Consider the following 24,183-nt stretch of genomic DNA (forward strand, 5'->3'; position numbering starts at 1 on the left):
CATATATGTTCAGTACTGATATTAATTCATTATACATGGTACCATTTAGCAAAATATCTCTTTTAATTAGGTCTATTTTTGTGTTTGCTTTGTCTTTGACCATGACATCTACCCCTGTCTTTTACTTCAGCTGAAGCATGATAGATTCTTCTCCGGCCCCTCATTTTACCTCTGCATGTATCTTTCTGTTTCAAGTGTATTTCTTGTAAACAACATTTTGTTAGATTCCAGTTTCTAATCCATTCTGATAATCATGTTTTATTTTATGGATGCATTCATTCCATTCACATTCACAGTTGAGATTGCTAACTATGTATTTTCCTTCATATTATTTTCTTATCTCTCTCTTTTTTATCCTGTGCCCTCCTCAGGAATCTATTTTGCTTCTGACCACTGTCTTCTTTAATCTACCCTCTATGTTATCCCTTACCTCTTTCTCTTAACCCCTTTCCTTCCTACTTCCTTGTTGGGTAAGATGAATTTCTATACCCAACTGTGTGTATGTATATTCTTTCCTCATTGAACCAGTTCAGATGGGAGCGGCATTAGAGTATTGCTGCTGTCATCCTTTCTCATCCTTCCATTCTTCTGAGAGCATCTCAACATAATCTAATTAGACTTCCTCTAACAGCCTTAATAATAATAAAATTCTGAGGGTTACATGTATCATCTTCACATGTGAGATCTAAATAGGATAAAAAGATAGAGAGAAGAATAAATAAGGAAAATATAGGATGAAGGGAAATACACAGTTAAAAATAACATCTGTGAATATGAATGAGATGAACTCACCCATAAAGTGGAAGTGGATAGCAAAATGGATCAGAAACCAGAATCCAACAATATGTTATTTACAAGCACACACTTGAAACAGATACACACACACAGAGTTAAAATAAAAGGCTAAAGTAGAATCTATTATGCTTTAGCTGAAGTAAAAAAGGGGTAGCAATCATGATCTCAGACAAAGCAAAAGCAAAAAGTGACCTAATTAAAAGAAATAAGCAGGGAAACTACATTTTGCTAAAGGGCACTATAGAAAATGAAGCAATATTAAAAAAAAATTACAGTAAGTTTCTCTGATAAAAGCTTCATTTCTCAATTATTTAGGGAACGGAGTCAAATTTATAAAAATAGGAGCCATTGCCCAGTTGGTAAATGGTCAAAAGATATAAAGAGGCATTTTCAGAAGAAGAAATCAAAGCTATCTTTAGTCATGTTAAAAAAAATGCTCTAAATCACTATTGATTAGAGAAATGCGAATTAATACAACTCTAAGGTACCACCTCACGCCTATCAGAAATGACAAATACTGGAAAGGATAAGGGAAAATAGGCACACTAATGAACCCGGGGTGGAGTTGTGAACTGGTCCAAAGATTCAGGAGAATAATTTGAAACTACACCCAAAGGACTATAAAAGTGTGCATACCCTTTGATCCAGCAATATCATTACTAGGTCTATATCCCAACAAGATTAAAGAAAAAGGAAAAGACCTATATGTTTAAAAATATTTATAGCAGCTCTTTTGTGGTAACCAAGAATGGGAAATTGAGGGGATGCTCATCAATAGGGGAATGGTTGAACAAGTTGTGGCATATGATTGCAGTGGAATACTGTTATGCTGTAAGAAATAATGAGGCATGTGGTTTCAGAAAAAAAAAACATGGCTAAACTTACATGAACTGATGTGATATGAAGTTAGAAGAACTGGGAGATCATTGTGCACAGTAACAGCAATGTTGTAATGATAATCAACTGTGAAGTTTGTCTGCTGTGATCATTACAATGATCAAAGATAATTCCAAAGGACTCATGATTAAAGTGTTGTCCACCTCCAGAGAGAAAACTGATGAACTCTCAATGCAAATTGAACTATAATTTTCTTGCTTTGTTTATTTTTGTTTTGCTTTTTTTTCCCAATATGGCTAATATGGAAATTTGTTTTGCATCATCACATGTATAATTGATATCATTTGCTTGCTTTCTCAGTAGATGGGGGAAGTGTGTAAGGGAGGAAGAGAAATTGGCACTCAAAACTTTAAAAAAAGAATGCTTAAAATAAATAATAATAAAAAGAAAAGCAAAGTTTATATGAGGTACAAGATGTATGCTGGGAGGAATCAAGGAAAGCTTCAAGGAGAAGACATTTGAATCAGAATTTAAAAGATATATAGTGATTAAACAACCAGAAGGAGAGAGGGTATTAGAGGAATAAGGAGTAGCCTGAGCAAACTCAAAAAGGTAGTAGAGTGAGGGATGAGTTCTAGCAAGCAAAGCTCAATTTGGTGCTTAGCACAGTGCCTTAGTATTTAGTCCTAGCCTGATAAATATTATTAGCTATTGACTGAGCCGTAGAGTAAATGAGGGGAAGTAAGATGAGATATGTCTGGAAATTGTAGAGAGCTCTGAATGCCAGACAAAAAAAAAAGTTGAACTTTACTCATTAGACAGTAGGAAACTGCTGAAGATTTTTGAATGCAGGAGTGACATGACCAGATTTGTGTTTAAGAAAAGGCAGTGAAAGTGACCAACCTACTTCAACCTCCTCTTTAGCCATGAATCTACATCTTCTCATCTTTATAGATAAGTGCTGGGCCTGGAGTCAAGAAGACTCATCTTCATGGGTTCAAATCTGGCCTCAGATACTTACGAGCAGAATGATCCTGGGCAAGTCACTTAACACTGTTTGCCTCAACTTTCTCATCTGTGAAAGGAACTAGAGAAGGAAAGGACAAAGCACTCTGGTATCTGGCCTCTGAGTCGAGATAACCTGGGTTCAGGTCCTGCCTTTGACGCATACTAGCTGGATACTTGTGGGAAAATCACACGTCTTAGCGTCCCAAGCAGCTCTCTAAGACTATTAATTGCACAGAGAGTGCCAATCTGCCTTGGTAGTTCCCTATACTGATGAAATCACAAGTCTAGTCCAAGAGAGAGGGAGGGAGGGAGGGAGGGGGAGGAGAAAGAGAGAGAGAGAGAGAGAGAGAGAGAGAGAGAGAGAGAGAGAGAGAGAGAGACAGAGAGACAGAGAGAGACAGAGAGATAGAGAGACAGAGAGACAGAGAGAGACAGAGAGAGAATTGGCTAGAATAACTTCTGACCGATCCAAATGGTATCATGAGTTGGACATGACTGAAAATGACTGAACAACAACAAAAATGTCCTCACCTCCTGAGTGCATGCCTTGTCAAATAAGGCAAGAACTTATTTAATTTTAGGGGAAAAAAAAGATTTCTCCTAAATGGATAATCAGACTTTTTCATACGACAGAATTTTTTTTGTAGTTATTTTTTGCCGTCTACCTGAATTTTCTTTTCAAAGTCATTTTATTTTAGGATCATGGCCTATATTTGGGCCAACGTACTATCCATTCCCCAGGTAACTCTAGATTAGCTGTATTTTCTATTCAAGTTGAAATTCCACATTACAACTTCCCCCATCCTGGTTTCAATATACCAAGGTGGCAAGAGTTATCAGAATGATCATCTCAGCTTTCTCCTTGACTTTGGAAGTCATTTAAATCATGAAAGTTTAAATGGGAATTTTGGGGGAGTTTTGTGGAAGAAGCAGATGATTCGTGAAAGCCAGCAAGTGACACAGAGCTTATGATCAAATGCTTGACCCAAATTTTATAATAAGGTACTATAAACACCCCATAAAAGAACAAGAAAAAATTCAGAATTCTTCTGTGGTTTGAAGGGAGGGCCAAAAATTTTTACAAGGATTTTCCAGATCGTGGGTACACCATGCCCCTAACCCCAACTATGTGGAATGGATAGCTGTATGAGTGCTCACCCACTTGTACCTGAGGATAGCTACCCACCAGGGTCTGTAACAGCACTGATTTTGGGTAAATTAGATAGCACCTCCTGCCCCTTTCTGGTAATGGAAACATGATTCCAGAGATCGAGGGTGAGGCTTGGTTACCAGAGGTCTATGCCACTTGCTAGATGTATGACTGAGGACATTCACTGTTTGGGACTTAATTCTCTTCAGCCCTAAAATGAGGATCAGTGTTGCATAGTGCATAGAGAGCTGGCCTCTGAGTCAAGATAACCTGGGTTCAGGTCCTGCCTTTGATGCATACTAGCTGGATACTCGTGGGAAAATCACACGTCTTAGCGTCGCAAGCAACTCTCTAAGACTATTAATTGCACAGAGAGTGCCAATCTGCCTTGGTAGTTCCCTATACTGATGAAATCACAAGTCTAGTCCAAGAGAGAGGGAGGGAGGGAGGGGGAGGAGAAAGAGAGAGAGAGAGAGAAAGACAGAGAGAGAGAGAGAGAGAGAGAGAGAGAGAGAGAGAGAGAGAGAGAGAGAGAGAGAGAGACAGAGAGACAGAGAGACAGAGAGAGACAGAGAGAGACAGAGAGAGAATTGGCTAGAATAACTTCTGACCGATCTTGTAGCTTTAAAATCCTATGATTCTATGACTCATATTTCCTGCCCTGTATAAAAATGGAACTTAAAAAGTCACTCAGGAAAAAAAAGGAGTGGATTTCTTGGCTACACATAATTCCTAACTTTTCTGGATGACGGAGAGGTATTAGTTTTTTCTGAAAGATAAATCATTGGCATAAAGTCTCTATCTGAGACTTTCAGCCTCATGGGTTGACATTAATTTCTTTGCAAGTATGATCATGTTTATTCCAACCAAATTTATGTAAGATCCTTTCCAAAATAAACACTGATATTAATTCTTTCAGTTCTGGATAAAGAATTATTGATTGATCAGTGCACTCACTAATTCATCCACTCAACAACAGAGTTGTAGGCCAGGAAGTCTTCTCTTATCACCTTGTGCCCAATAAGGGATACCTTGTGTTCAAGGAACAGCTTTGCTTAACTCCCTGCATGGGACGTCTACTCCCCATTCAGAACATATGTTCTATGTTATCCCACTCATCTGGCACACACTTCCTGACAGGTTTCCTCAAGGAATACTTTAGAGAGCAGCTTCATGAAGTTGATAGTGATGGTCCGCAGCCAAATTTTAAAATTAATTGGAAAACAATTTATTCTATTACAACTCTTAGAGCTGATTAAATATCCATGGAGGCTTAGTCATAATGGACCTAAAATGAACTTTGAGTGATGTCATCTCTTACTTACAATAGGTTGAAGATTTGCTCTTTCTTTTTTGGAAGTCTCTGCAACAAGATATTGTAACGTTCATGTCATCACCTGATGTTTGCCAGCTCTTTAAATGCTATGATGCCCAGCTGTACAAGGTATGCAGACATTTGTTTGAATTTCTGATTCATATCCTCTATGAGAATTGATACCAAATGTTGGGATCACAAGTCCAGCTCTCCCTTTTCCTTAACTTCCATTGACTTCAGGCTTACTGAAGAGTGATGGGGTTAATGAAACAGGAGTGTTCCAGCTCCTGCCTAAGATTTGGTTTTTCCTCCCTGGGTTAGCCCTGATTCAGAATGATCCTAGAGGTCTAGTGAATCCTTTAACTACAGAAAAGTCCATTCTTGGATTAATTATGACAAAACGGAGGTGATGGGGGTGGAAGGTGGCAAGAGTCATCAGAATGATCATCTCAGCTTTCTCCTTGACTTTGGAGATCATTTAAATTGTGAAAGTTTAAATAATTGTCAGTATTTTAAAAGTTGCAACCTTAAAGAGGGGCAGCATGACATAGTGAATGGCCTTAGAGTCAGGAATACCTGGGTTCACATCTGGACACTGACACATATTAGCAGCATGATCATGGGCAAAGTCACTTAATCTTTCAGTGCTCCCAAATAGCTCTCTTAGATTCAGATGAATTGTTAATTTGCATCAGTAGAAAGGATTGCTCCCTATGATGATAATATGATAAATCACAGGTCTGCACTTCCACCCCAAACAACAAAAAATTAGTTATTATTTTGCCTCTAATTTTTAAAAAGTTTAATTTCTACTTTTGCCAAGGCTTCTTTGCCATATCTATGGTTGGATCTTTTCAGCTAATGTTAAACCTCATCACCCTTCGGGAAATAATCTACGTGGTGACTTCTAAGGGCTTCAGATTTTGCTATTGAATGGAGGTCCTTTGGTCACCAAGGAATTGTAGGAATTCCTTATTGCAGGGAGAGTCACAATAACATGAAACTTTTGTTATAGGAAATTGAGGACATTCTACTTCATGATTTCCTGGAAGATGTTTCTATTCAGTACCTGAAATCAGTCAAGTTGTTTAGTAAAAAATTTAAACTCTGGCTACTTAATGCCTTGGAAGGTTTTCCACCCCTCTTACGGATCTCCAAGATCAAAGGTACATTCCAACAAGAATAGTCATTACATAAAAATGCATTTTTAGCTGCGTCAGTAAATTAGAACTGTTTTATAGTTGTATCGCTTTTCATTCAGGTAGGTGCCAGTATTTATTAACCCCTAGATCAGTCAGTCAGTCAATAAGCATTTATTAAGAGCTTGCTGTATGCCAGGCACTGTGCTACTAGTGCTGGCCTCAGCGGTCAACTTGTTCAGTCCCTCATTTTTACAGATGAGGAAACTGAGGCCCAGAGAGGTAAAGTGACTTTCCCAAAGTCACATGACTAGTAAGGGTCATCTCCAAGATTTCAAACTCAGGTTTTCTTACTCCAAATCCAGTACCCTTTCTATTATATCACACTATTCACCATCAGCAGAGCCCTTTGGGGATGGAGGAGCATGAGAGATAGATTCACTTAGATATTTTCTCACCCAACCCCACTTATGGCCCAGAAACAGAAATTTGTGAAATAGCCAATAACTGGCGTAGGAGTCGGGTGCCATGGAGCAAAGTACAGCTCACTGTCCTACTGTTTGCCTTTTAGTAATATTTTCATCAGGGACCTCATTAGCACAGAGCTCTAGCCAATGAAGCCAGCTTACCACAGAGATAAGCAGCAGCTGTGCAGCTCTCCCTGCTCAGTCAAGTTTTCTCTATACAATCAACTCTGTTAGCTCCAGTAATGGAGGGTAGCAGCAGTACAGATAACAGAGCGTTGGATAATAGATAGGGCCCCTCTAGGAGTGGTCAGGAGTTAATGGAGGCTGCTGAGCAATGAGGGTCACTCAGCTATTACTCCCCACTACCATAGCCCCCTAACCCCAACCTAGTCTACTACTCCTACCAGTCTAATGAGACAAGTAGAGAGCTTCAGCACTATTTTCTGCCATTGTGGACTCTCCATCCAATGTCCCTACAGCCCAGCTGCACCTGGAAACAAGGAGAAGCAATCAAGCAAGCATCTATCAAGTACCTGCTATGTGCCAGGCACTGTGGTAGGCATTGGGGAGATAGAGAGACCAGAGTGAAACAGCACCTGCCCTCTAAGATCTCACATTCATTCTAACCTGCATAACTAGTTCCTGGGATAATCAATAATGTAGATCATCCATATTTTATTAACGTCTTGGACTCCCCTATAGTGGAAGCAGTGACACAGTTACTAGAGAAGCAAGACAGCCACAACTCTAGGTCAGGTAGAGTCTGGAAGGATAAGATATATAGATCAAGTAGGGAATGTTTCATTCTTTGTGAATAAATTAGAATGTGAGATGCTGGAGGAAAATGTTCTCTCCTTTCTTTGTAGCACCAGTGTGTGGCATGCAGTAAGTGATTAATAAATGTTTGCTGATTGGCTGAGTGCTTGTGGACATCCGGCAGCTGTCCCCATGGAGAACACACTGGGAATGTGACCACAGGGGATGGAGTAGAAGCAATAACATTCTGATAATTGCCAGCGACTGAAATTGACCATTGTATTTTTTCTAAGATAAAAGGGGCAATTACCATCATTTGTTTGTAGTAGAGTGGTGGAAGCTGGGACAGATTTGAAGCAACTCATGGGGTGTTAGGGTTCCCCATTTCATTCATCCTTGAATGAGACCTTTATGATTCTAGAAATTTGGCTGGTGAAGTTGGAATCCAAGATGGTAAATCTTCTGTTTATATATTCCTTGGAGGGGAATTTAGTTGGAATCACTTGGGAAAGACTTATCCATGATTCTAATGATATTTTGTCAGGCTTGGCTTGGCTGCATAGTGTAAGTATTTAAATAATCTTATTGAAAAAGTGATCTTACCTCTTTCTCAATTCCTTTTCCCCTGCTTAACAAGAGAAACAGAAGGGCTAGGAGGGAGAAGTACCTGAGGGAATATTATTAAGACATTCATTATGGTATCAAATACTGGACTGGAAAATTGTCAATGAGTGTCCTCTTCCTACAATCTGGTTTCCATTCCCACCACCCTCCTGGAAACCAATGAACTCTTTCTTTCTAAATTCAGTGCTTTTTTCCTCAGTCTTCAGTCTCCTTGAACTCCTATTAAACATTCCTTCTTCATTAAATTCTCTTCTCCACTGGCTTTTACTCCTCTCTTATAGTTCTTTTCTTGCCTCACTATCTCTCTTCGACTGGCTTATTAGCTGCTCTTCTTTCTTCTTCCTCTCCGTAGGTGGGAGATTTCTCCAAGAATGTCAGCATAGGAGGGGGTCTCAGGAACCTGGTAGTCCAACTCACCCATGACCATACATTCCTTCTACAACATATCCACAAATGATCATCCAGCCCTTGCTTGAAGACCTCCAGTCAGGGGAACCTGTTACTTCCCAAGGCAGTCTATTTTATGTTATTTTTATAGCTGCAATTATTATGAAGTTTTTCCTTTTACCAAGCTAAGATCTGCCTCTCTGCAATTTCTATCCATTGTTCATAATTCAAATCTCTGGGGAGAAACAGAACAAGTTTAATTTCTCTTCTACGTGGCAGACCTCCAAATCCGCGGATATAGGTATCATATTCAACTCAAGTCTCTTCTTTAGGCTAAACACCACCAAGTTGGCTTTTTTTTTGACTAATCTTCAAATGGCATGATTAAAAGAATTTCCCCTTATCCTGGTTATTCTTCTCTCAACACTTGCTAGAGCCAGCATCCTTCCTAAAATGTGGAGGATCGACTGAAGTGGAGAGAAACTTGAAGCAGGGGTACCAATTAGGAAGCTATTACAATAGCCCAAGTAAAAGGTGACAAAAGCATGAACTAACACGGTGGTTGAGTAATGGGAAGGGGAAAGATATGAGAGACATTGTGGAGGTAGAAATAGTGATATTTGGCAGCTGATAGGAAATGTGGAAAAAAGAATCAAGAATAACACTAAGATTAAATAATAATAGCTATCATTTATATAGGACTTTTAGGTACTCACAATAACTCATTGAGGTACATTCCATTATTACCTTTATTTTTCTACCTAAGAATAGAAAAAATGAGGGCAATTTGGTTAAGAGAGGAAGTAAACACTTTTTAAAGAATTCCTTTCCTTTTCTCAAATCCTAGATGGCATAGTAAATTGGCAAGGAGCTCAGTCGAGGTGGTTCAGAATTGGGTGGAAAATGCTCAGAGTTTCGATCTCTTACTTAAAGATAAAACTAACTTTTCTAGCACCTAAGCATTCTGTGTGAAGCTTGACTTAATGGAATTTTTCTTAAATACGAGCAAGAAAGACTAGAAGGCAAGATAGTACATTAGGAAGAACACTGGCTCTAAAGTCAGAGGACCTGGGTTCAATAATACTCGTATGACCTTGGACAAGTCATTGAACTTTCCTTTCTTTCCTCATCTATAAAATGAGGGTGTTGGACTAAATGACCTCTAAGGGCCGTTCTAGCCTGAATCTAGGATCCTACCATAATATTACTAAAAGGCAAGTATGTTGTTTGGGAAGAATGGTTTGGGACCATTTTTTCCCCTTGATTGTATTAGGCTTAATTTTGCTGTATAGTTGATTCTTAGTTGTAGTCCTAGCTCCCTTGCCTTCCAGAATATCGTGTTCCATGACCTCCAGTTCTTTAATGTTGCAGCTGCTAAATCCTGGGTAATCCTGATCATGGCTCCCCAATATCTGAATTATTTCTTTCTGGCCACTGGCAGTATTTTTCCTTACCTGATAGTTCTGAATTTTTGGCTATAATGTTCCTTGTAGTTTTTATTTAGGGATCTCTTTCCTGAGGTGATCAGTAGATTATTTCTATGCCTATTTTGTCCTCTGGTTCCAGGATATGAGAGCAGTTTTCCTTGATAATTTCTTGAAAGATTCTGTCTAGGTCCCCCTTTTGATTATGTCTTTCAGGTAGTCCGTTGCCTCTCCTGAATCTATTTTCCAGGTCAGTTGTTTTTCCTATGAGTTATTTTACATTCTCTTCTATTTTTTCATTTCTTTGAATTTGTTTGATTGATTCTTGATGTCTCATAGAGTCATTAGTTTCCACTTGCCCAATTCTAACTTTTAAGAAGTTGTTTTCTATTAGCTTTTGTATTTTCTTTTCTATTTGGCCAGTTCTACTTTTTAAGGAGTTGTTTTCTTCAGTAGATTTTTGTATTTCCTTTTCCATTTGGACAATTCTGCTTTTTAAGCAGTTGTTTTCTTTTTCTAAGCTGTTGACTCTTTTTTCATAGTTCTGTTGCATCACTCTCATTTCTTTTCCCAATTTTTCTTCTACTTCTCATATGATTTTTAAGCTCCTTTTTGAGCTCTTCCATGAGTTTTCTGGGCTTGAGACCACTTCCTGTTTTTCTTTGGGGTTTTTCCCACTGCTGTCCTCTTCTGAGTTTGTGTCTTGATCTTCCCTGTCACCATAATAACTCTCTATGGTCAGATCCTTTTTTGTTGTTGTTGTTGTTGTTGTTGTTGTTTTTGCTCATCTCTCTCTCTCTCTCTCTCTTTTTTTAACCTTTTCCCTTTCTTTTAAATTTGAGCTCTGCTCTCAGGGTGGAAGGGGCACTGTCTTAGGCTTCTTGTACCCGGGGCTGCAAGCCATGGCTGTTTACCTGATTTTGTACTGATATTGCTCTAAAGCCTATCGGGAACACTTGTGTCTGGTGCTATACTGAGGGAGTAGGAAGGGGGGAGGTGGCTGGTGCAGCTGGAGGCTGTAGGGGTCTAGCAGCTTACCTGGCTGAGCTGGGGTCCTAGTGCTGTTGTCTGGTGTGTGTGCTGAGGCTGGTGGGGTATTTCTGTGTTTCCCCAGGCTACATTGAAGCATGGAGTAGTCTGGCCACTGAAGGTTGCCTATTTGTCTAGGCCTATGCTGAAGTAAGTGGTGGTTCTCAGAGCTGGAGTCTTCCTGGTCCCCTGGCTATGCTGAGGCACATTGGGGGTCCTGGAATTGTCATTTGCCTGCTCTACCACATTGAGGCTAAGGATACACTGTTGTTTTGTTGAGTTGGGGCTTGCTGCTGGCTTACTGGGATGCTTCCTGTCCTGGAATTTGCTCCCCTTTTACCTGAGTGAGACAGACCTTTATTGCCGATTTTCCAAGTTTCTTGTGTTCAAAGATTGTTTCACTCCCTCTTTTTCCTGGTTCTGCTGTTTCAGGATTTGTTTTGGGGAATTATTTTATGGGGTGTTTTTTTTGGAGGTGAATATGGGAGAGTTATAGTGATTTATTGCTTTCTCCACCATCTTGGCTCCCGCATTCCTTGATTTTTTAAATTTGAAAATATGAAATAAAAAATGATATTCACTTGTTTGTTTTGTGTTTCTATAGGAGTTACTGTGTTTGTCAAAAGACTAAGAAGAAAGACTTACCTTTCAAATATGGCAAAGGTATGTTTTCCCCAAACATAGGAGGGAGCAAGATAATTCCCTGAAATAAAACAGAGGGCTATGTGTCTTAGGAAAACCAGTGCTAAGTACCCTTTGTAGTGAAAAAATAACCACAGGATCACATAATTTCAGATTTGGAAGGGACCTTAATGGTCATCTAGTCCCCTTCTAAATATACAACTTATGAACTATGTTAAGTGCGTGGTTGTGAGAACTGGTGAGCCCCAGAAACATTTTACAAATGGTGAATTCTTCTGTTTGATGGGGATCACTTTCTTCTTTCTAACTTTCTATGCCTTTAGAAAGTCTTTCATTGTTACACAGTCCCTTAGCTTGCTTTTAAGTTGAGAGAAAGAGAAAGTAGTGGCCTACTCTATTAGGATAAGGTCGAATTATAGGCAGAATGGTAATAACATCTTTGGAAAACTATCAATTACAAACTCCATTGGGTGGAGTCTGAGTCTGATCTACTCTACAGAACAGGCAACAGTGTAGATATGATAGATGATAGATAGATATAGACATATAGATATATACATATATGTAGATATGTGTGTATACACATATCTATACACATAAATGTATAGGTCCACGCACATATGGTTTTCCTGACTAAATATGATAACGTGGTAATGTTATATATGTGTGCGTAGATAGATAATCATATGTTATATATAAAGTCAAGAAAACTTGCCTAGTTGTTTAATCATACTTCTTTTCACTCTAAGTGGAGGGGAGATAGCTATACTTCTAAGAAATTCAGAGTAAGGTTTGAAGTAGAAATTAGAAAACACAACAATATAGGTGTTGGAAATAACCTCTGGTGCCCAAATAGACATAGTAAGTTAGATTCAGGATGAGTGAAGCAGCGAAACCTTTAACATGCTTCCTGAAGGAAGAGGGTGTGGAACCTGGGATGAGGACACACCCCCAACAGAAGCAAGAGTAATCCTTATATCCCCATTCCCAGCTGCCAGTCCCTCCTAGCTGACTTTCATAGGCAGAAGTCAGCTCAGGTCATAGACATCCCGAAACGCCCACCACACATTCCCCTTGGTAAATTTCAAGCATGCACACTCTAAGTAAAGCTTAACCTTTGTCCTACTTCCAGCCTCTTTGATTAAACAACCAGTTTCACCCAATTTTAGCTAGCTCTTGAAGCTCCTGACTCAGAACACCTTTTCTCTCATTTTCTTTATGTGAAAATATTATAGTTTCTTATTTCTCATGGGTATCAGTGAAATCTAGTTTGGAAATCCCTTGAAAGTAAGAACCTTCAGATGTGACAGATATGTCCTGGTTGTATCAGCCACCTCACACTTTCACCTGTGAGAAGATACACCTGTGCTCAGACTCTATTAAAACTTAGGCCCATCCCTCCATCTATCCCTTCCCCCATTTGACAGCCACATAGCTATATATAAGGTCCTTGAGATCTCGCATTCGCTACATCTGCTGATTTTCAAAGTTGAATATTAGATGCAGGCTAACTATATCTCATTTGAGGACAGTCAGGCATTTGGGAGTTGGTCTGTGGGACCTACATCTTTTATACTTTTCCTTGGTTGAGGGTGGGGGCATAGCACAGAAATGAAAATCTGCAGGTCTTGATGTGGCCCTTGAAAAGCAGATTGTTGGCATAGGCATTTTTCTGGCTTACCATGGAGTAGTTCAACCCTTTCAGTGTTAAACATTTAATTGTGTAACTTCAAGGAAAAATTTAAATATTGCACACAGTTTTAACATCCAGATGATCAGTGAGGTTTTTAACTTAATGGTTAATACCTAAACCTAATTTCTACTTACTCTTACAATAAAATTGGTGATTTTGGTCAGAGGAGTAGAAAGAGTAAAATTAAAGCTTTAACTCTTCAATCTCATTATCTTTAGACAATGAGAATGGTATTAAATAACAACAGGAGAGTCAACATTTTAAAATCAGACTTGCATGCTATTGTCAACCAAGGAGCTTTGGATATTCCTAGGAAACCTTTGCAGAAACATTTTAGAAGTACAGATGAACTGGAAAGCAACATGGAGCTGAAATGTAATTTTTCTCTCTATAACTCTCTTCTTTATTGATGTGTTTATCACCTATTTGGGCTGTCTTTCTCTTAAGGTTCATTTTATGCTATCCTTCCCAGTGGGAAGGATTATATTCATTTCTATATAAAGCTAATTGTTGTATCCTAGCCAATTGAATAGTTTTTAAAGTCTATAGAAAATTTTTTTTTAAGCATCTGGTTCTGACTTGTGGGAATAGAATAGCAATGTGTTTTAAATGCCAGACTAAAAATCCTAGTAAACTTTTGACATTTTTGGCAAGTATAGTTTTTTTCAAAGTTATTTTTAAAATGATAGTCGATACAGCTTTTAAACATTATGCATCAAGCCTCACTTAATAATATCTGTTGTTCAGTCATTTTCAGTTGTGTCTGACTCTTTGTGGCCCCATTTGGGTTTTTTTGTGTCAAAGATACTAGAATGGTTTGCCATTTCCTTCTCCAGCTCATTTTATAGATGAAGAAACTAAGGCAAATTGGGTAAAGTGACTTACCCTGTGTCACACAGTTAGTAAGTATCTGAGGCTGAATTTGAACTCTTGAAGATGAGTCTTTCTGACTCCAGGCCCAGCACCACCACCTAGCTGCCCCACTTAATACTACAAGGTTGTTGCGTACACTTCCTCCATCAATGTGATTCACAACCATTCTTTACCTTAGAGTGATCTTTGTGATTTGCTTCACCTAAAAAGATTCCTCTTCCAATGGTAACCCTTCCAGTGATGAGGTTTTTTGAACTTAATGAGGCTGGCTCTCATCTGATCACTTTGCTTCTACTCAAAGCCTTTTCAGCTTGGCAGATCCTATCAGAGTTTACATTCCATTCACTTTGCCTTTAAGAACCATAAGTCACCTCCCAGACACAATAAAGCACTAGTATAGGACCTCAGTGGGAACTTAAGGCAGCAGCTCTTAAAGCCATCATCACTGTCGCATCATTTGTGTTTCTATAGGATTTTATGATTATAAAGTGCTTTCACATTTGATCCTTACAATACCACTGTGAAGCAAATAGCTTATGCATCATTTTTGCCTTTGTGGCAGTGAGGTTCAGAGAGGTAAGTGACTTGTACAGAGTCCCATACCTAGTAAGAAATACAGCCAGGACTCAAACCCAGGTCTTCTGACCCTGAGTATGGTGTTCTGGACTGAAGAGATTACTTCTGGGATGATCTGAGCTAGTGGAGTGTTATTACCAGAATTTGACAGGGCTAGTTCTCTGGGACCCAATGCCACAATGCTAGGTGGCCAAGTAGAACAGTTGATAGAGCACTAGACCCAGAATTGGGAAAATCTCAGTTCAAGCCTAGGCTCAAATTCTTCCTAGCTGTGTGACCCTGGGCAAGTCATTTCACCCTGTTTGCCTCAGTTTCCTTATCTGTAGAATGACAAATCACTCCAGTATCTTTGCCAAGAAAACCTCAAATGGGGCCACACTGAATCGGACTCTACTGAAATGACCGAACAATAACTACCTCAACCAGGTTGTGTGGGAGATCATCTGAGGTAACATATGTAAAGCACTTTGCAAACCTTAAAAGCACTATAAGCTAGCTATTGTTGTTATTACAGTGCAGTTCTATATGATACGTATCTATGCTTTCTATTGTGGTATAAATTAAATTTGTTCTTCCAAATAATGGGCAGTCATCAAAAGATTTTGATCTTTTGCGTTCCATGAATAAGCAAACACTATGTCCTGTTGGGAGGAGGAAAGTTAATGAAGTCTTTATTTTATCTACTTGCATGGTCATAGCATTTTAAAATGTTTCTTTTACTGTGCCTGAATTGGATTTGATTAGTTTACTGACTTGCCTGGAGCCAGAGTCTGGCATTGTTACTCTTAGTCTCATCAAAGAATATTTACAATGGTGTAATGTTTAATGATTGGGTGTGTTTTCTATAATTCATTGCATTTAAAATAGTCAATACTAATTCAGCAGGTGGCTATGCACAGGGTGACTGGGTTTCTGTGGGTGTTTGTGATTAGCCCTGCTCAGTCCAATATCTCCTTTCATCAATTCATAGCGTACTTTGACAGAGCACCCGGAAGGTATATATCAGGTGGGGGATCTGTACAGCTACTAGAAAATGTCATCTCCAGGATTATTGCACCTTGAGAAAATTTATAATAATAATAATAATAATAACAACAATAATAGTTGCTATTTATATAGCACTTTTAAGGTTTGCAAAACAATTAACATGCAATATTTTAACAATCCTGTAAAGTAGATTTTGTTTTACAGATAAGGAAACTGAGGTTCAGAGAGGTTATATTATGTGGCTCAAAGTCACACAGATACTAATTATTTATGGTTGGACTTGAAAATAGGTCTTTTTTCCAGATTAAGCACTCTATCCACTATATCATACTGTTAAATGTGATTAAGCTAATTTGGTTCATTTTTCCATGACTTTTTCCATGATTAAGGATACACCTTCCTACCATTGTGGGAATAAGGGTAGTCTGCATCTCATTTTTGTAATTCATTGGACAAGTGTCCATTTTGCTCTGGATTCCACAGCACACTTCTCCGAGAAGGGAATTCTATTGAATTTCTTGGTAGCCTTTGGTTTTCCTCCCAAGTAAGTACTGACAAAACCTCAGCATAACCTCAAGCCAACCCTCCTTAGCTCTGGAGCCACTGACAAACTCAGTCTTGTATGGAAATGCAGAAAGTCAAAAGGCTTTTTCTTTTTGTCTCCAGCATTGTCTGCTCCAATGGAAAGATCCAAGGTCTGCAATGTCAAGATACCTGGATTCTGTTCTTCAGATCCTTCACCAGCTCGTTCTAGCCCCCAGGCAAAGCATTTAACTTCTCTCAACTGCTTTGATTTTCCCTGTCAGTTAAATGGCAGTAATAAACTACAACTTGCATGAAATCTGTACCATTGGTGAGATCACGTCTGTGAGGTGTGATGAGCTCACTTGAAGAAAGGTTCGGTCTAATTACAAGGTGCAATTGTTCTTTTGAAATGTTTCTTTCCAACTCCACAAGTGACAGAAGTGGTTGATCAGGTGGCTTTATGATTCACACGTACATCAGCACTGTTGGTGAAAAATCCAGCCCAAGATTCTTTATTTGTGTTAAAGACTATTTATTTGTGTTAAATCTATTGATTGCTCAGAACTATTTTTTAAGTCAATATGAATGTCTAAACAAAAAGCTTCAAAATCACCTAAAGTCCTTTTTCTTCACAGGTTTAAACAATTTGATTTCTTTGCTGGGAACTTCAACAGATGTCAGCGTCTTCCTGAACTGTGTGTCTTCAAATCTCCAGGCATTTGTCTTTCAGGTACAAAGCTAACTGTGCTTTTTTTTGAAGGAAAGAAGTAGGCAGTAGTAGACAAATTACGTACTGAATGTTTCTATCACAATAGTATGAAAGAGAGGCTGCTCCCCAGAGCTTGTGTGGGACATGTCAAGGCTTGGACTTGTATTAAAAACTGTGGGACAGGTTTTCATCTGCTTCTGAACCTTACTCATTTGGTCATTCTACACACCTACTGTTTGAACATAGAAAGAGAAACGTTTAAGGAATACAAACCTGAACCGAGGCAAAGATTTAATTAACTGTTATGTTGTATATACATGCAGAATTTGGGTGGGGGAGAGGTGATAGAGGAAATAAGAAGGAACAGAGGGGAAAGGGATGTATTTGATAAGAATAGCTGTTTGTGTTCCGTAAAGAAACATACCACTAGAGTATCTGATTTCATTTCAAAGGTTCAAGAGGTATCTCATTATAGCTGTGGTTGAATTGGCTCATGGGGCCATGTTGCTATTGGCAAGTCTTTCAGTAAGGCCTGTTTGCACTCCTTTATCTTCACCTTTATCAATGAACTTGTATTAAGCAATTCAAGAAGCATTTAGTAAAAACACCTACTGTGTGTCAGACCTATGCTAGACAAAAGAGATACAAAGACAATGACAAAACAGTTTCTGCTTTCAAGGACTTTACTTTCTTTTTAGAATGCTGTTGTAAGAGAAATATCTTCTTTATGAGTTCATTTGGTAGGTTACTGCTGCCAAAATCAATCTACCACATTGTAGAAATTTAGGGATATTAAAAATCTCGGTTTTATTATGCTTGAGCATAGGTTTAAGATACAGAAAAATAACCTTGAACAAAAATTAGGACTCAAATGAGGATTTTTATAGACAAAATTACATGGCAGAGACAGAAAAATAATATTAAACATGAAGCAATCTAGTATATTCTCTTAAGCCATAGAAGTTGAACTCAGTTACACAGAATAATAATCTCATACATCCTTTAAGGAAACAAACCTAGTTAAACAGACTCTCTGAATAAACTTAATTCGGGTTACAGATTAAACTACCTATAGATATGGCTGATTGAGGAAAGATTTACATGCCTAAAAAGATAACTACAGAATTAGAGCCAGTAATGTTTTTTCACAAATAGTTAACTAAATCACCTTAGGAAGTTCAAAATTCCCTTTTGGTTTTTTATCTGAGGAATGTCAAAAAGTTTTCCCTTAATATTATTATTCCATGAGACGGGCTTTATCTAGATGAAGTTAACATAAACAGAAAACATGTTTCAGTTAGCCAAAATGTTCCAGGAGGAATGGCATAATAATTAATAAGTTTTATATAATAAATAAATATGAATATATTTATTAAAAATTATAAATAAATATAAAGTAAAATTATTAGAAGGTAGCAAATGATGAAAAATTATTATCACAATTCTGTGCTACATACTGTGGACATAAAGGGTATTTATATTTTAAGGGGTTTATACTCTTGGTTGGGGGAGAAGACATGTACCTATCATCTAAAGGCTTATAGAAAGGTGAATTATTTTATTACTACTCCAATTCTCCAATGTTTCTTTCATCTCCTTGATATCTGTGTCTAGTCCAGCTGCTTTCCTTAATTTGTTTTATTCAATGTCATTTCCATTTTTTTCTATGAATATATCTAGAATTGTGATGTTAAAAGCCCAAATGTGTTGGCTCCACTATCCTCAATAGTGAAAATAATTTGGTAGCTCTTTTCCATATTTTGTCTGTTTGTTGTTCTTCCAGTTTCATCCTTCAGTATTATCAGGATGACTTTGCTTATTAGGCCATTCACCAAGCTTTCTTTAAATTTGTTTTTCTTCCTTCTGCTTATCAGAGACTTAAGAGAAAATATTGCTCATAATTTTAAAAATATAAATTATTTTTATTTTTGTCACTTCCCCGTGACTACTCCCCAACCCTCACTGGTAAAATATAAGTACATTTAAACAAAACAAATGAATACATTGTCCATGTCTGACAATGTATGCCTCATTCTGCATCACTTCTTTGCCCAAGGAAAAGTGGTATACTTAACCACCAGTCCTCTAAAATTCCCATTGGTCACATTAATAAAAAGTACTACTGTCTTTACATGTTGGGTTTTTTTTTAACCTGGTTCTACTTACTCCATTAGTTCATATAAATCTTTTCAAACTTCTCTGAATTTTTTATATTTGTCTTTATTTATAGCACAGTAATATCGTGTTCTTTACTCCTGAACTATATTTTCTAACATTTTTCACCACCCTCACCTGTGTCCACCTCTACATTAAGTTCCATGAAATTTTGTTTCCTCTTGACTTTGGACTAATAAAACTATTTGCCTCTTCAAGGAAATCTTGTGAGCCATCCTTCCATTTAGCTAAACATTCCTTTGGTCTTCTGGACTCATTTACATCAAAAAAGGCACCTGCTAGGTAAAGGCCTGTAATCCCTGGTACTGGTGAGGCTGATTTTGATTAATCACAAACTCTGGATTTCTGGGCTGTAGTGAACTAAGCTGATTGGATATCCACACTGAAGTCCAACACCAATATATCAAGTTCCCAGGAGTAGGAGGCCATCATGCTTCCTAAGGAGGGATGAACCAGCCCCAGTAGAAAATAAAGTCAAAGCTCCCATGCCTATGAGTAGTGTGATTAGATATGTGATTGGCCCAGGTAAGATAGAGAAATTCAGAAGAAAGGTGAAGAGAGAGAGAGAGAGAGAGAGAGAGAGAGAGAGAGAGAGAGAGAGAGAGAGAGAGAGAGAGAGAGAGAGAAAGAGAGAGAGAGAGAGAAAGAGAGAGAGGAGAGAGAGAGAGAGAGAGAGAGAGAGAGAGAGAGAGAGAGAGAGAGAGAGAGAGAGGAGAGAGAGAAAGAGAGAGAGAGAGAGAAAGAGAGAGAAGGGGGGGAAGGTATAGAAGGAAGAATTTGAAAATTGATATGATTCAGTTTCTCCAGTAGTATGTCCACTCATTCATCATTATACAAAGATGTCCCATATTTACAGCACCAACAGCTGTTATAATTCATAAACCATTTAAAAATGACATGATCCTTGGCAACCTTTGCCCCCTTTTTCTGTTGCTCTTCCACATAGGACTGAGATAATTCTGTCATTTTTCTTTGCCTCTGGTGTCGCCATGGCCAAAAAATTCATCACTACATGACCAGTCTACTGGTGATTAACCTCTCTCTTCTTAGCTAGATTGGTTATAGATTACAGTATTTGAGAGTTGAAAGCTACCTGAACCAGCTCTCTAGTGCAAACTATACCCAAAAAAGGAATCCCCACCATAACCTACTTGATGAGTAACCATCAGCTTCTGCTTGAAGATCTGCAACGATGTGGAACACACCAGCTTTCCAGGCACTATCTTCCACTTTTGATCAGTTCTGACTATTAAGAAGTTTCTTTTGATATCAAACCTAAATTTGCTTATTTGCAACTTCTACTCATTTTTTCTGGTTCTGACAAACAATACCAGTCTAATCTCTATTCCACATGACCACACATTTACTTAAATATAGGTATCGTGGCCCCCTTGAGTCTTCTCTTTTCCAGGCTAGACATTTCTAGTTCCTTTAACCAATTTTCATAGGATATGGGCTCAAGGCCTTCCACCATCCTGATTGCCTTCCTCTATTCATTACATTCCCACTCCTGCCTTTGCAGAGTCTAGAATGTTCTGTTTCATTATCTCTATTGTAATATTCAGTAGAGAAGTGTGAAGGAATAAACAATTGTCATACAAGTTATAGAATGATTAAGGAGATGGAAGAAGCTAAATAGAACACAAGTAATTAAAGGAATAGCTGATCTGTTTTAGCTAAGACGTCAGAGAAAGATTCATGGAAGAGGGGACATCTGAGCACAGGTGAGAAGGCTCTCAATAGACAGAATTGGGGGAGTGAGGTAGGAGGAAGTATCCAGCCATGGCAGTAAGAATGTGTCCAGAGAAGTATAGAGGCAGGAGAAATGGAAGATCAGGAAACAGTTTAGTCTAGCTCAAGCACTGAGCATATAAAGAGGAGTGCACATAAAGTGGTTAAAGGTCAACTATAGTTTGTGAAGGCTTTTAAATGCCAGGTTTAAGAAATCTGACTTTTTTTTCATTGTGCATGGGAGCCACTGAAGGTTTACAGCAAGATAATAGTGCCTAGAAAGATTATTTTGGCATCAGTGTGAAAGATAGATTGTAGTCAGTAGAGACTGCAGACAGGATGTTATGAGGCTATTGTCTAAGAGAGAGGTGAAGAGAGTATGAAACAGGTTGGTGGTGGCAGGAATCCCAAGGAAGGAACAAATGAAGAAGGAACAGACATTTTGAGGGGGCAGAATCAACAGAACTTGGCAGTTAATTGAATATGGAAGGTAAGGAAGTAGGAAGAGTCAACATTGACTGACTGAGATTTCAGACCTTGGTTACTAGGAAACTGAAGGCCTCCTAATTAGAAATAGTAGAGTTGAGGGGAAGGCATGTTGAGGTGAAAGATGATATTCAGTTTTACTGAGTTTGAGATGCTGAGATCCAAAAGACACAACTGAAAAATGACTGAATAACAACTCACAACAATTATTATTATTATTCACTACATTTTAATACTCACTTGTTTGGGGTACTGATTCAATATGCAAAATTTGGCCAAAGCATTCTTATGGAACAATAAAAATGAATCCCCCTCAACCCTAGCCCACCCATTTCCATCTTGATTACCTTCCATTTGTGCTGTATAGATTTTATATGTGCATGGTTATGTGCAAGTTTTCTCCCTCATTAGAATGTGAGCTCTTTGAGGGCAGACCTAATTTTTGCTTTTCTTTACATCCCCTGAGTACTTGGCACATAGTAATAAATGCTTGCTAACAGACTGTTCACTCTCTCACTACACACTCCAGACTTCCCATTCCACAGCAAACTCCCTGTCATCTTGGACCTCTTTCTTTCACTTTCCTTCCAGCTTTTAGCCTTCATGAAGACCTGGCTTCCTTCTGATGACATTGCCTCCAGGGCTTTCAACTCTAGCACTAGGTGTATCTTCTTTTACCTCTCCCTCTATCCCAAAATTGGTCCTAGAGAAGAAAATTGTAATGGTCCTGGCTCTACATTGTCACTTCCAGCTGTTACCCAATAAACTTTCCTCCTTTGAAGTCCATTTAATCACATTTTTAACCCAATCCAAATTTTAGTAGCTGTGGAATATTGACCACTAACCAGGTCATTCTGCCTTCTTTCTCAAGGAACTCAGCACCTCACTGATCAATTCCTACCCTTATGCTAGGGGACTTTGATATCTACGTAGATACGCCCTTAAACTCCTATTGCTCCTCATTTCCCATTTCCTCAACCTTCTTAGTTCACATGATCTACTTCTTCACTCCACCTAAGCCACATCTAGGGATGGTCACATACCAGGTCTTGTCATTACCCACAAATATTCCACTTCCCTAACTGGAAACCTTAACCTCCCCCTCTCTGACCATAGCCTCTCCCTATGTTCGTCTCTTCTATACTTATTCTTTACTCTTATCAAGATCTCCATTCCCATCACCCCTAAATACTTTGAGATTATTACCTTAGCACTTTCCTCTCTTTCCAACCTTCACCTGGTAGTTAGCTATTTCAACTAAATGCTGTCTTTCATTCCCCCTGTCTCTGGTCTTCTCTTGCTAAACCATAACACTGGATTACTTCTAGCATCTGGCTCTTTTCAAAAGCTGCTAAATGCATCTGGAGGAAGTCTTACCACCAGGCTAGCTAAGTGCATTACAAATTGATGTTATCCAACTTCAATTGTGCCCTCACTGGATCTGGGTAGTTGTTTTGTTCCTCCCTAATTAATCCTCTATCTCACTCTCCACAGAAGCTATTTTAAACATTCTCTTCCCTCAAGCATCCTAATCCATCCACCTTTCACCTTTTTTCTCTCTGTTGAGGACCTTGCCTCTTGCTTTACTGAGAACATTGATAATATAGAAAATGATCACCCTTTTCTCCCATTCTTTTCATCTTAAAAACCCTTGACATCATCTCTCACTTTCTCCTTTCCTTAAGTGTCTCTGACAAAAGATGACCCTTCTTGTCAAGGCCAACCCTTCTATATATATATATATATATATATATACACACACACACACAAGATCCAATGACCTCCCATCCTCATCCTCAAGCATTGCCCATCTCTCTCTTGAATTTTCAACCTCTCCTTACCAATAAGTTCCTTTCCTACTGCCCTTCAAACATGCCCAAGTCTCCCTCATTTTAATAATTTTTTTTCACTAGGCCCTATCTTATCCTCAAGCTATTATACTGTATTTCTCCTCCCTTTCTCAGCCATACTCTTTGAAAAGAGTTTATTATATTCATTGGACCCCACATTTTCTCCCCTTTCTCTTCAACCCTTTGCATTCTGGCCTTATCACTTAACTGAAATTGCTCTCCCCAAAGTTACCAATGATGTCTTAATTGCCAAATATGATGGTCTTCTCTCAGTCCTAATCCTTCTTAATCACACGAATGAGTTTGACATTGTTGATTACTTTCTTCTCCTGGAGACTTTCTCTTCTCTTTTGGTTTTCAAGACTCTACTCTCTCCTGGTTCACCTCCTACCTGTCTAACTGCTCTTCCTCAGTCTCCTTTGCTGGCTAATCATCAATATCACAATCCCTCACTTTGGTCATTCCCCAAGCCTCTGTCTTGGGCTCTATTATCTTTTCTTTCTCTATTCTCTTTTAAAAAACCTCATCATCCACAATGGGTTTAGTTCTTATCTCTATACATCTATCTTCCTGATCTATATATTCAGCTCCATACTTTCCCTTGAACTTCTCATATCACCAATTGTCTACTGCACATTTCAAACTATATGTCTCAGAGACATCTTAAACTTAAACTTAACAGTCCCAAACTTCATTATCGTCCCTCATAAACTCACTCCTCTTCCAAACTTTCCTATTTCACTTGATGGCACTGCCATCTTTCTAGTCTCCTGATTACCTACTCATCTTCATTCTATACATCCAATCAGTTCCAAATCTTGCCACTTCTACCATCATGGATGAGGAACTATAAGTCACAGAGAAGGTGCTGATCTACTTTGGTAAAAGGAATTCCTCACCAGAATGCCTAACATTGAAACCATGGGTCAAGTTAAACACACAAACACAAATCTAATAATACATCTTCTTTTCACGGAAATACTTTAGACCGTAAGAAATTCCATT

General features: G+C 38.5%; 1 protein-coding gene across 1 annotated transcript in view; it reads left to right on the forward strand.

Annotated features, from left to right (window-relative positions):
• RFX8 (regulatory factor X8) overlaps window positions 1–24,183 on the forward strand; it is a 104,747-nt gene that overhangs the window by 65,986 nt on the left and 14,578 nt on the right. The window contains exons 8-12 of the mRNA XM_020987845.2: window positions 5,121–5,234; window positions 6,121–6,271; window positions 11,536–11,594; window positions 13,485–13,641; window positions 16,863–16,957. Of these exons, the coding sequence (XP_020843504.1) occupies window positions 5,121–5,234; window positions 6,121–6,271; window positions 11,536–11,594; window positions 13,485–13,641; window positions 16,863–16,957 (576 nt within the window). The remainder of the gene's footprint in view (window positions 1–5,120; window positions 5,235–6,120; window positions 6,272–11,535; window positions 11,595–13,484; window positions 13,642–16,862; window positions 16,958–24,183) is intronic.

The sequence above is a fragment of the Phascolarctos cinereus genome, unplaced genomic scaffold (genome assembly GCF_003287225.1).
Source record: "Phascolarctos cinereus isolate Bilbo 61053 unplaced genomic scaffold, phaCin_HiC Scaffold_7;HRSCAF=346, whole genome shotgun sequence".
In the NCBI taxonomy this organism is placed as follows: Eukaryota; Metazoa; Chordata; class Mammalia; order Diprotodontia; family Phascolarctidae; genus Phascolarctos; species Phascolarctos cinereus.